Raw genomic sequence first — 14164 nt, 5'->3', positions numbered from 1 at the left:
GGCATTCCCCTAGAACCTCAAACAAGTGACCTGACACGTCTAATATTTTTAGTGGGAATGCTGTGGTCTGACTGCTGTTAAAGGACCATTGTGTTGTCTCTGCTGGGCAGACTGATTCAGCTATTCTCATTATTGCTCACATAATTCAGTTTGAACAAAGCAGATCATGGCGGCTTTCAAGCTACACTGTTCACCTCTACATTATGGTAGCTTCAGTATTCACAAAGTTACAGCTACATATCATATAAGCTGTTTTCTCATCTCTGCCCAAAATTGGATGCAATGAGGTGTGAGGTACCCACTGTGGGACAACAGATTTATCCTGTAAACATTTGTTTCTTGACCTGTTTAATAAAATGCTGATTGGCCGGTAGCCTGGCAGGAAGTATAGGTGGGGCAATAAGAACAGGAGAATTATGGGAAGATGATCCTGCAGTCTGAGGTCATGACCAAGCCACAGAAGAAGCAAGATGTGACTGTGTTGCCAAAAAAATACAAAGCCATGTGGCTAACAGACAAGAATTATGGCTAATGTAAGTTATAAGAATTAGTAAATAAGGAGCCTGAACTAATGGGCTAATCAGTTTATAACTAATAAAGACCTCTGTATGATTTGTTTGGGACTTAATGACTGCAGGAACCGGGCAGGACAGAAACCTCAGTCAACAAGGTACCTATATTCTGGGACCGACTATGTTGTCAGTGAGGTGCACTCAAAGCATCTTCAGGCTTGATCCTCATCCTCTGTTTTTGTTTCATTATATCACTGTAACAAATAAAATGATCCAAAACAACTATGGGAAGTAAACAATTACATCAGCTTATGTTTTCACAGGATAATCTCTCACTGAGGAAACTCAATAAGGGAACTCAAGACAGTCGCTTATAGACAGGGCTGCTTGCCACTCCACTCAGCACTGCTTCTGACCAAGATACTCCCTCACAGCCAATGAAGCAGAGCATGGACTATGGAGGATGCTGGCTGCTCTCTGGTCCACTCATGGACCATCATTTAGATGTTCTCCTACAACCCAAGTTTATCCATAAGGATACAGTACCACTTGCAATTGGTGGGACCCTGCTACATCAATGAACCATCAGGACTACTCTCCCAGATATACACTGACAAATCTAATCTAGGAATTTCTAATCTTTAATCTAGACCTCCTTCTCAGGTGACTAGGCTGTGGGATATTGGAAGTTTAAAATTTATTACAACACCATTTTAAGCACCATTGGAAGATCTCTATCAGGAACTAAGCATAGAGTTGTTTGGACTTTTCAGTAGAATAGAAATTTTTGCTCAATTAGTCTCCATTTTTATCCATTTAACCATGATGAGTTTCAAAGAAAAAATATCTTATTGATGCTAGTCACTGTAATTTCATATATTATTCCTGTTTACTATGGCATTGATTAAGAAGAACATTCAAATTACTCATTTATAGTAAAGTTAAATTTAAACACAGGATTTAAAAACTGTGAATTATCATCTGAAAGGATTGATATGGAGTTTTCAAAAGGAAATTACAATTCTTTACATTATATTTCCTCAGTCTGAACTTGTGGCCTCCTTCCTTTATAAGTTATCACACCCTCAATAACCAACTTATGTTGAAGAGATTGACATAATATGCCATTCATTATTACTGAAAAGGAAAATCATACAAAAGAACACTGAAGATTTGGACCTAAGTATAAGCTTCTCTGAATATTCTTCAGTATTCACTTCTTTATGTATTTCAGTGGCCCTTTAGCATGTCAACACACGTGACTATTGTAAACATATCAGTGATAAATCCAGCCACTAATATGGTTGAATGAGCAGTTCCTACAAACATAAAAGTACTCTATTAGTTCGGCATGAAAGTTAGTTTCAAATATCAAATTAGCAAAATCTTGTTTTTAATCTTCCTAGGCACCTGCCACTTATGAAGCTCTGCTAGAGATGGAATATCTTGACATGGTAGTGAGTGAAGCTATGAGATTATATCCTGTTGGTAACAGGTTTAACCGAATCAATAAGAAAGATGTTGAAATCAACGGTATACTCATTCCCAAAGGGACTGTGGTGATTATGCCTGTTTATGCTCTACACCAAGATCCAAAATACTGGCCAGAGCCTGAGCAGTTCCGTCCTGAAAGGTATGAGGACTCAGAAAGGGGGAATGTACACAGAACCAGACTTCTCTAAGAAGGTTAATATGCTCAGTTTCATTCTCTCCTATATTCCTCTCTCCATACTTCTTCAAGTACATAACCTCTTTTTTTTTCTCAAATTATTATTTAAGTGCTCATATGTATCGGTATGGATATATATATATTCCAATAAAGAACCTGTCTAATTCATATCATGCTCCTCATATGAAAATGATAGTTAAAGATAGATGCAGTTAAATTAGGAGACCAAAAATTTATACATACAATCACCTCTATCATGAAGTTCTGGATGCCTAAGATATTGTATTTTTAGCCTTGTGTCTCTGGTGTTGGCAGTTGTTCTCTGTATAGTGCTTATTAGTCATGAAGAATTGACTTGCTCCTGTTTTCTGATCAGGTTGATTCTATGTCCCATCTATATAGCCACCACATATACATACTTTCTCTTAGTGACTATAGAATCAGACAGCATTCATTATTCATTTCTATGGTTTTTCCAACTTTCAGATAATATAGACTCAGGGAGCATCAGTGACTAGGCCAGGAAGTGAGGAATGAAAAAGTTAAAAAGATATTGTTACTGTCCAGGTATTGGTAATACATGCCTTTAATCCCAGCACTCAGGAGGGAGAGGCAGGCAGATCTCTATGATTTTGTGGCCAGCCAGGCCTTCAGAGCAAGTTCCAGGACAGGTGCCTAGGCTACTCAGAGAAACGCTGTCTAAAGAAAAGAAAAGAAATATTATGATTGTAATCAAACATAGTATAGAAGAAGTCTACAGAAACCCCAGTGTCTATCATGTGTGTGTATGTACTCTTCCCCAAGAGTTTTCCACCAAGCTCAACTTGTACACACAAACCAATACAACCTTCACCTGACCCCAAAGCTGTTCTATAAAATAGCTTAGAAATTGTTTCATAATCTTCCTTGATACTTAATAACTCTCACAGAATAGATGGTTAAAAGTCTTCTAGAGCATTTCCAGAATCAGCATTTCTCCTATGGGAAGGATGGACACAAAATTCAGGGATAACGGAGTAGAGAAGCAGCTGTGTCCTTGCTACCTACTTCACCGAATGACTTTTGGAGGTGGGTGAGGGAGTCACAGATTTTGTGAAAGGACTGTAGTGAGGAAAAAGGGGGCTGGAGAGAAAGAGGATGAGGAAGAGGAAAGAGATTAGGATGACTGGAATGAAACAATTATAGGAAGAAAAGAGAGGATGGTGAGGAGAGTAGGGATTGGAATAGAAACAATTCATTCCTAACATGTATCTCCTCCATCCACAGTGAGCAAATCCCCAACTCAAGTGTCAGGGAAATTCCTTCCTTCTCCCCCACAAGTTCTTTGTGATGTTTGCACACTGATAACACACAACATCTTTAATATTTTAAATTTCAAAGACACAATTCATTCCAATGAGTATTCATGACACATCATCTTCTTAACGTTAGGAGATCCTTTACCGTAAATTTATAGAAAGAATATTAACTTACAAATCTCATAATGAATTAAACACTCCATGACTGCAATACTGAACACCCTGAAGTGCCCTGTATCATGCTGGCAGTGGGATGTAAGTGAAAACTGAAAACTGCAAACATGTTGCCCTTGTGAATTTCGTGTTTCATTATTTATGTTCTTGTTCAATTGTGATACCAGGTTCAGCAAGGAAAATAAAGATAGAATTAATCCTTACACATACCTGCCTTTTGGATATGGGCCTAGAAACTGCATTGGCATGAGGTTTGCTCTCATTAACATGAAGCTTGCTATTGTCAAAATGCTGCAGAACTTTTCCGTGCTGCCTTGTGAAGAAACAGAGGTGAGACAGAACATATTCTTTTTGGGATGTTTTTATTTTTTAATTTATAAGCATTTCATAAATTTGTATATATATAATATACACACTTTATTTATATATAATGTATAAAAGTACACAGAATATGTATAAGATATATTGAATATATGTATATATTTATATATGGATTATACTGTTTTATTTTTACCTAATGTTTTCTTTATTGAGAGATCTGTATAAAACCATGTGTGGGCTCCTGAGCCATTGAGTTCTGGAGCAATAAGTCTTTATCTAAATTTAAATGAAAGATCATGAGTATTAAATGAAGATATTCCTCATATGATTATGTATAATATTATTGAAGCCAAGTAATTTTTCTGTTACCATTACATGAGTATTCTATAATTAATAGACTTTGTTTTGGATTTTTTATACTTGTATATATCGTACATGGAACAGACTTTTTTTTATTTGCCTCTGATAAAATATATCCTCACCATAGACTCCTCTCTCAATATTCCCCTTCTCCAAGTCCCCCTCACTTCACTTATCCCCAAGATCCACTAATCTTCCATTTCCCTTCAGAAAAGAGCAAACCTCCTAGGGATATCAACTGAACAAGGAATAATGAGATGCAATGAGACTAGGCATAAACTCTTATAGCAAGGCTGGGTGGAACAACCCAGAGACACAAAATCTGCCCCACAAGCAGGAGAAAGAGTCAGAGAATCCGTTCCTACTCCCACTTTTAGGAGTTCCTCAGGAACCCAAGGTAAACAATCACAGCATGTATGCAACAGGCCTAGTACAGACCCATGGAGGCTCTGTGATTGCTGCCTCAGTCTCTAAGTCCCTATGATATCTGTTTAGTTGATAGTCTGGTATATGTTCACTAGTATCCTTGACCCCGCTGGCTCCCGTAACCATGGAACAGATTTTTAAAGTTTAAATATTTATTAATTTTCAAATAAATTAATAGAAATAACCTGAAACATATATATTTATTTCCAAGAGGTATAATGGTCTTTTTATTATCCTTGTGTCATATCAGAATGTCTGTCCAAATCCTTCACCAATCCAGAGACTTTCAAAGTTCCACAGTAATTCCCATATAGAAACACAGACAAAAATCCATGCATTAAACCATTATTCATGAATATGAAAGACTCCTTTGCTTAGCCATTTTATGCACTCTTCCACGTATTTTAGGGACTCTGGTCTAGACAATTGGCATCCACCTACGTTCTTATATATCCATGTGTTTCTTTCCTTCTTCATTTGTCATTATATCTTATCCTGCAAGTTCAAATCAACCAAGCTACCTCCAATCCAAGAACTTTCAGTAGGTTTTCTCTGTGAAATTTACTCCCGTCTTTTAGATATGCTATCTTCAGGCTGCCACTGTCCCTACCCCCATAACCCATTAACTAACACATGTACTTTCCATTTTTATTTTCTCTGTATTCATTAGAGTATCCTCTATTTCTAAATCACCTAATTTTCTTCTTTTCAAAACTTAAAAGGATTCCTTAAAGACTTTTTGTATATTAAAATCCACCAATAAATACATTGAAACATCTTAAAACTATTCTAAATATAAAAAATTTACAAAATTATTTTAATAGATGCATTTCTTTATATATCCTTTTAAATGTTTTATTAATTATTGAAGAATTCATACATTTCATTTTGATAACATTCACTTTTTTATTACAATTTAACCCATGACCACCCTTACCTCACGTCACTCTCAATGTTGTGCTCTATCTCCATTTTTTCTCCTTAATATTTAAGTCAATCAAGTCTATTTTGTGTTAGATGATTACTCTTATTTTGGGGTCTGGCCTTGAACCTTGCTGATTTAAGAGAGTTTGCAGCCATAAAGAAAACAGCCTGCATTTCACAGCAGTGATGAAAGAGTAAAGGTCCTCAGCCTAGGGATACAAGCACACGAATATGAGTTGAGTTTACACATGTTCTTATGGGAAATACACCTGATAATTCAAGTTGAAAAAACCCTCATTTTGAAGGGTGTTGGGAGAAATCCCCCAGTCTCAATAATTCAGGAAAACAGATACAATCAGCAAGAGGTGTCTTTATTGATTACACAGGCACCTGTGGGTACAACAGCAGCTTATGTCAAATGAGCACCCCGGGCAAATTCAAACAGCCATATTTATATGGAAAAATGATTACATAAGAGGGTAGTATAGCACAAGCATTTCATTGGCTCTCAAATTGGTGGGCTTAGCTCATCCTGGGAATGGCCCCATGTCTATTCTCAAATTTCCCTGAATAACCATAAAGCCAGATAAAACACCCTGCAGTGAGTTGACAGTTTAGATAGGATATTTTAGGGGTGGGGGAGTATTCTCTCTCCTTAGTCCCGAAAAACCACAAAGCTAGATATAGCACTCTGCAGAAAGTTGACAATTTAGATAGAATGCCTTGGGGGGGGGTTGTGGAGTATTCTCTCTCCTTAGCCTAGTCAGTGAGTCTGCAACCCGTAGATATCCAGTTTTAGCATTGGCTGAGCCTGGGGGTCCAGCTAAATTTTCAGAGAGTTTAATAGTATGTGGGCATGGGGATCTTTCAAGTATGGGGGTTCTTTCAAAGTCCTCAGACCTTTTCTTTGTGTACTTTAATGTAAGGTATTGCATTTAGAAATATGGTTGAAATGTTTCCTCTGAAGCGCTTAAGAATGTGTTGTCATTAACTTAAAGAAGCAATGCCCAAGATGTTTAACATTATGATTTTTGTATTAAATGATGTTGAAGGAGCAGCGGGGTTGCGTCCCGCCACCCGGTTAGCTTTATACCAGAAATAATTACATGGAAACTGTATTCTTTTAAACACTGCTTGGCCCATTAGCTCTAGCCTCTTCTGGCTAGCTCTCTCATCTTGATTAACCCATATCTAATAATCTTTGTACCACCACAAGGTGGTAGCTTACCATGAAAGATTCAGCATGTCTTAGCCTGCGTCTGTATCGGAGAGGAGAATCATGGTGACTGCCTGACTCGACTTCTTTCTCCGAGCATTCTCTCTGTCTACTCTGCCTACCTAATTTTCTGTCCTATTAAAGGGCCAAGGCAGTGTCTTTATTTAACCAATGAAATTTACACAAAACAAGACTCTCCCCCATCACAATGACACTCAAAAGTCAGTAGATAATCATCTTAGAAAAGGAATATAATATGGTCATTTTCCCTTTGGTGACATAAGGGTAGCTGTCTTTCTGTTCTATACACAAACACAATACAGATGAATGATTTTATTATGATCATAGGCAAGTTTTAGGCATCTAGGAACCTACAAGATGGCTCTAGCTACCTACAAAATGACTTTCTTAAACTAAGAGACAACCTGTTTGTACATTTTTATTCTCATATGGGATTCTTATTCTATTGGATGGCCATCTCTGCCACAAACTGACAGCAATATCATTTTAAAAATTAGTAAAATGAGTGAAAATTCCCTTTTAAGCACCATCCTTGAATTATAGAGATACAGAGAACTCACACCTTAAATATTCCCAAAGTTCTTCCATTATCATTAACCCACAAGTATCAGTTTGGAAGGTTTAGAAATTTCTTTAGAAATTGTACTTTTAGGCTGAACCCCAATTTCTGATCCTGAGTTTTTATTAATCGTACATCACCCTTGAGCTCAGATTTTGAGGAAAAATGAGAGCTGTAGATGGATAGCTGTGACTCTGAACACCACAGACAGATGGGAAGGTGAAGAGACACAGATATGGATGAAAGGCATAACAGGGCTCCTGAGGGAGCTTGTAAACCAGAAGTCAAGAGACCAGCAGGGAGACTACCCACCACAGCAAACACCATGATTCTGATGTGAATCATCGAAAACAGCAAGAGCTTTCTTGCCAGAAGCAAAGACCTGTATTTGGTTATAGTCCTCTCAGCTCACAGGTTCTGTATGCTATTCCCCTCTGTTGGGCAAGTTCTGGACCCTTATCTCCCACTGTGAGTTGAGAATGCTAGGGGCCAGGCCTCAGAAAGTGATTAGCATTTTCCCCTGTAAACATTTACAGACCCTCAGCATTTCCTTACCTCTTCCTATCAGTTAGGGAGTCTCCAGACATGACTCCAGCACCCTACCCATCCCTCCCCTGCCCCACTTTTTAGGTATATAATGCTCCTGAAAAAAATAAAGTTGGCAGTTTGATCAGAATAAAAAAAAAGAAATTGTTTAGAAATCAGGGTCAGACAATAGCATTTGCCATGTACAAAACCTACTTGTGGTTGTCTTTCCAGTTTACTGAATAAAACTTAACTTCATATAACCTGTTAAAATGTGTTTTCTATGTGTTCACAAATGTCCTTTACAAGGTTCAAACTTCTACATTTTAGTTAAAATTTAGATCACTAGGGAAGACATATAAAATTTTTATTTCATGCCTTTTACAGAATAGGTGGTCAGTTTGTATGTTGAAGTATGAATAGATTGAAGCATGTTTCCATATTCCATACAAGTAATTCAAGATTCTTTGTGTTTGTCTTAGTAGGCGTCTCTATTTTGTGAAGAGACAACGTGATCATGGCAACTCCTAGAGAACAACACATTTTTATTGAGGTTGTGTTTTATAATTTCAGAGATTTACTCTAGGGAGCAATGCAGCTGGTAGTATGGTGGTGTAAAGGCAGATGTGGTGCCAGGGAAGTCTACATCTTAATCCAAAGGCAAGAGGAAGTGGCTTGAGACACTAGACACGACTTAAATATATGATACCTCAAAGCCCACCTCTACGGTGACATACTCCCTGCAAGACCACACATTCTTGAACTAGTCCACACCTCCTAATAGTACCACCGCCTTTGGTGGCCATGTTTTATCAAACCACCACATTGATAAAAAGTCATTTATTCACTTATAACGATAGATTTCTTTCTTTCTAGGAAGCAGTCATGAGGTTCACGGTGGTACAGAACATCCTATATATCTCAGCAAGCCTACATTTTGTATTCTGCCTCCCTCTTTTAAATCCTGAATGCTAGGGTAATAGCCATGTGATAACACAGGAATAAGTAGCTATTGTTATTAATATGTTGGTTCTATCAGTCTTCTGTGCAATTTGATGATTCATTTAACTTACTAATATACTTTTTCAACTATTTTAGGTTCCCTTGAAATTAAGAAAGACATTGATTCTAACTCCGGAAAAACCTATTGTCTTGAAGATTATATCAAGAAAAGGAGACATAAATGAAGGTTGATTTTTATCTCAAGTTCTGATATGTTCTTCAGAGAGTGCATTCTAAGTACCTGGATTTTAATTTACTCCTGAAGAAAACCTAGATGAATATAACTCTAATCTACCACACTTCATGACAGAATCTTCAATTATTTTTCATTGACATGATAGAGTCTTGATTCTTGTGTATGAACGGAAAATGATTAATTAGCAATCCATATGTTCTTTCATATCAAAGTTTTCCCATGCCCAAAATAGTGCAATATGTTTCATTTCAACTCTGATAAAATTTTTTCATTAATTTTGTTAATATTTTTTCCTTTATAAAATCCTTAATTTATCATTAATAGTTGAGTATTCCACCGATAATTATTCCTTACATTTTGATGAGTTTTAAGTTTCTGTGTTAACCAACATCCACTTCACAAATAAAGTCTTTTGTTTAGATCTGAGACATATAATAGTGTATTCAAAGATGATTCAAAGAAGGCTCAAAGAAAAATAGAGCAAACATATGAGGAGAGATGTCTGATCCTGGAACCACGGTATCAGTCAAAAATGCCACTACCCTCTGTGGGGGGGGGGTGAGCTGCTCACAAACTGTGCATTCTATAAATTCCCATTCAGCGGCTCCAACTGTGAGGTCTCCATTTTTCTCATGGCACACTGGCCACCAGGCAACGAGGCCAAAGGGATCAGAAGTACATAACAGGGCTTTTACAGCTGTGAGTATGAGAGAAAAAAATTCCTGAGTCAGTGTCGGTGAGACAACTTAATTTTATCTCAGGGAGTAATGGCACTATATAGGATGGGGACAAAAGCCAGGGAATCTTCTAGAAGGTGCTCATAGGAAGATTTATTTACATTTATCAGTAAAGTCCCATCATACAGATTGTAACACAACACATTTTAGGATATGGGCAGCAGGGGGAGAGAATTTGCAAGGAACTGTATTAAAGGTCACTCTTTTTTTGAGACAGGGTGTCTCTGTAGTTTTGGAAACTGTCCCAGAACTAGCTCTTGTAGACCAGCTTGTCTTTGAATTCACAGAGATCCATCTGTCTCTGCCTCTGCTTCTGCTAAGATTAAAGGTGTGCACCAACACAGCCTGGCTAAAGGTCACTCTTAAGATGTGTCAAGCATCTAAGTTCAGGGACAGCTTCCAAATAAGGTCAGGCAGAGAATAGGAAGCCATGCTTGGGGAAAGGATTTTTCCATTTGTGCAAAACTCAGAGATGTCTGGTCCCTATGACCAACAGTATGTTTAATGTCTTCTGCAATAAGATCTTACTCTCATGGTATGATTAGAAACCAAGAACAATTGCAGTATCCTGTTTTTATGTGGTCTTCAGGACAACTCTGATGAACAATCTGAGTTTAGATATCTTAATCTGTTAATGGGCTATTTATTAGACACCTTTGGCTTCTGAAAGTTGCATAATTCTCAACGTAGTCCGTATTTTCATATATACATGGAAGATGATCAAAATCTAGCTTTCCATCAGGCTTTTCCAAGCATAATCAGTCATAGTTATTCCTTTCTGCAACTCCTTCTCTGCCATATCCTTAAAACTCACGGACTATAATAGATGTCATACCTATCAGATTCTAAAGGACAAAGGTCAGGAAGGGCTAGAGTGCAAGAGTGCCTTCCATATGTGAGAGGGTGGCTGCGTTGTTGAATTGTCCACAACTGTAGTTGCTTGCATAGGATCTAAACAAGTTCAAGCCAGTAAATATTCTAGCACAAAAGGTGATGGGATTCACAAGCACCCAGTAGAGCTATAGACAGCAGGTAGCTTTGGGGATAAGGAGAACCCACTTTCTTTAAGGGTAATGCTGCCTGGTGGACTAACTGTACTTCAGTAGATGGCTCTACTACTGGACTCAGTAGGTTAATAAAATAGAGGACACTAACGTTGGTGGGCATAGGGATTTGTGACAGATATGTTGGTTATTCAGGACAGGGGAGTCAGATGAATGTGATTAAACTGTATCATATGAAATGCAGAGATATTAATTAAAATATAAAAATTGGTTAAATTTCAAAACGTGACACTAATTTATAGCGTGCAAAGTTAATCTAAAGCATCATACATCCTTGTAATATATTTGTATATACTTTGATTGACTTGATTTTTAAATATAAGATTGTAGGTGAAGGCTGCTTTTTGTTTTCCAGCCACCTAGAACCAAAATAATCACACAGAAACTGTATTATTACAACACTGATTGGCCTATTATTAGCTCAAGCTTATTATTGGCTAACTCTTAGATCATAAATCAACCCATTTCTATTAATCTGTGCATTGCATGTGGTTGTGGCCTTCCAGTAATGTTCTGTCCAGTGTCTGGCATCTGTCTCCTGCGGTGGCTACATGACTTCTTCCAGACTCTGCCTACTTTCTCCTTCTCCTTACATCTCAGTCTGGATCTTCCACTCAGCTCTACTCTCTTAAGCCATTGGCAAAAGTAGCTTTTTTTATAACCAATGAAAATAAAACATTCACAGCATACAGGGGGGAATTTCACATCACCTCCTTTTTTCTGTCTAAATAAAAAGGAAGGTTTTTATCTTACCATGACTACAAGTTTGAGTATTTAGGTGATTATTTATTAACCTATATTTCTTTTACTTAGACAAATTTATTAATATATGTACATTCATAGGAACATTTCAAATATTCACAATTGACCAGATGATTTTTTGATTACCCTCATTCACACAGGAAAGAAGGAATGCACCCTCAGTTTCAAATGCTTGCACTGTATTCCATAACCCAGATAATATACAGACCCTACAGTTCAGTTCCAAGAGTCCTCCAAATCCAATTCCCGGTAATATTTCCCTGAGATGAAGTTCTGTCATCCCTAGGAGGCCAGATACATTCCAGCAGGATTCACAGGTGTATCCTGTTGCCGAGGTCTAAACCTGATGCTTCTCATGGCATTAAATAGGTTCATCTTATAGTGGAGTATGGTTAGATTTTCAAAGAATATATGCACTGTGGTCATTTCATCAATGAAGACACTCTCCTTCAAACTAGTCGAAGCTTTCATCCAGTCCACTGAGGGCTAGGACATAGAGTTCTGGTTTCATGGCCAGGGGCTTGATCAAGTGAATTGACTCACTCCTTCTGAATATGTCATCAAAATCCTGGAGCAGTACCACATATGGCTCCTGGGACATTGCCATCAGCTCCTGATATATATCTCTTAGTTGTTTGCCCTTTTGAACTATCATGGCTTCACTTTCCATGAGTTTCTCTAAATAATAATTGCCTTCCTCTTTCATACACTCAATAGCCTCTTCTTCCTGCTCAGAGAGGTCTGGATAACATGTCCTGTACTCTGCCCTTATCTTTAGTTCTCTTAGAATCAAGCAGTTCTTCCACAGAATTATCATTCTTTTCTCTGCCTCTAGATTCTCTTCATTTTGATGGATCTTATTCCATATTGATTCCATTTGCTTCAGAAGTCTCTCCATTTGACCCTCAGCAGCTGCTTCTATGGGACAGTGTCTGTGACCTCTGTGCTCATGGGAGTCAGAGCAGAGATGACAGAGGTAGATCCTGGTCTCCATACAGAAGATCCCCTTGGTCTCCTTGTGGGTCACACACTTATTCTCCTCAGCGCTCAGGTAATTCATGAGGCTGGCTTGTTTGGCGATGGACACCAGCTTCTTCAGAACAATGCTGGTTCTGAAGTCCTTCTGCTGGCATGGTTCCCTACACGTAGGGCATTGGACAGAGAGCAGGCTGTCTTCCCAGGAAAGGTGGAGGCAGGCTCGACAGAAGCTGTGGCCACAGCTTATGGTGACTGGGTCTCTAAGGTAGCTCATGCAGATGAAGCAGTTGAGTTCTTCCTGGAAGGCCTGTGAGAGGCCTGACTCCATTTCTCCAAGGAATTGTCTCTGGCCTCAGCAGTGTTTACTGGAGACACAACAGTATTAGCTCTGCTCTGGGGTCCAAACCTCAATGTTCGGAGGTGATAAATCTAGCAGTCTCCGGAGCCAGAATGCGTGGAAACACACTCTGCCTGCTCTGGTGAAAAATGGGCCTAGCTTGGCCCAGGAGTGTCCTTATATAATCTCTAGAGACCACGCCTACTTCCTCCCATTGTTGACTGAGGATTCTGCCCTGCCCATTGCCACAGTCCTTAAGTCCCAAAGAAATACACATACACAGAGGTCTACATATATTAAACTGGTTGGCCTGGTAGCATAGGCTTCTTATTAACTCTTTTTTTTTTTTTTACTTTTTTTATTGATAAAAGGAGAATAAAAAAAAAACCAAATTTCCACCTTCTCCCAGCCTCCCATTTCCCTCCCCCTCCTCCCACTCTTCTCCCCCTCCTCCCACCCCTCTCCCCTTCCCCCCACTCCTCTCCCCCTCCCTCTCCAGTCCAAAGACCAGTCAGGGTTCCCTGCCCTGTGGTAAGTCCTAGATACTCCCCCTCCATCCATATCTAGGAAGGTGAACATCCAAACTGGCTAGGCTCCCACCAAGCCAGCACATTAAGTAGGATTAAAACCCTGTGCCATTGTCCTTGGCGTCTCATCAGCCCTCATTGTTCGCCATGTTCAGAGAGTCCAGTTTTAACCCATGCTTTATCAGTCATAGTCCAGCTGGCCTTGGTGAGCTCCCAGTAGATCAGCTCCACTGTCTCAGTGGGTGGGTGCACGCCTTGTGGTCCCGACTTCTTTGCTCATGTTCTCCCTCCTTCTGCTCCTCATGGGGACCTTGGGAGCTCAGTCCAGTGCTCCAGTGTGGGTCTCTGTCTCTATCTCCATCCATCACCAGATGAAGGTTCTAGGATGATATGCAAGATATTCGTTAGTATTGCTCAAGGATAGGGTCATTTCAGGTTCCCTATCCTCAGCTGTCCAAGGAACTAACTGGGGACCTCAGCTTGGGCACCTGGGAGCCCCTCTAGGGTCAAGTCTCCTGCCCACCCTAAAGTGGCTCCCTTAACTAAGAATTGTGGT

General features: G+C 39.0%; 1 protein-coding gene and 1 pseudogene across 1 annotated transcript in view; one reads left to right on the top strand and one right to left on the bottom strand.

Annotated features, from left to right (window-relative positions):
* Positions 1 to 9592, top strand: part of LOC142851646 (cytochrome P450 3A6-like) — a 38814-nt gene extending 29222 nt beyond the window's left edge. The window contains exons 11-13 of the mRNA XM_075975532.1: positions 1919 to 2145; positions 3821 to 3983; positions 9104 to 9592. Of these exons, the coding sequence (XP_075831647.1) occupies positions 1919 to 2145; positions 3821 to 3983; positions 9104 to 9199 (486 nt within the window). The 3' untranslated portion in view covers positions 9200 to 9592. The remainder of the gene's footprint in view (positions 1 to 1918; positions 2146 to 3820; positions 3984 to 9103) is intronic.
* A 2628-nt stretch (positions 9593 to 12220) lies between these two features.
* Positions 12221 to 13072, bottom strand: LOC142850037 (tripartite motif-containing protein 43 pseudogene; annotated as a pseudogene).
* Between the last annotated feature and the right edge of the window lie 1092 nt (positions 13073 to 14164).

This window comes from Microtus pennsylvanicus, chromosome 1 (genome assembly GCF_037038515.1).
Source record: "Microtus pennsylvanicus isolate mMicPen1 chromosome 1, mMicPen1.hap1, whole genome shotgun sequence".
NCBI classification, from domain to species: Eukaryota; Metazoa; Chordata; class Mammalia; order Rodentia; family Cricetidae; genus Microtus; species Microtus pennsylvanicus.
The sequence above is the reverse complement of the archived record's forward strand: the minus strand, read 5'-3'. Positions and strand labels throughout refer to the sequence as shown.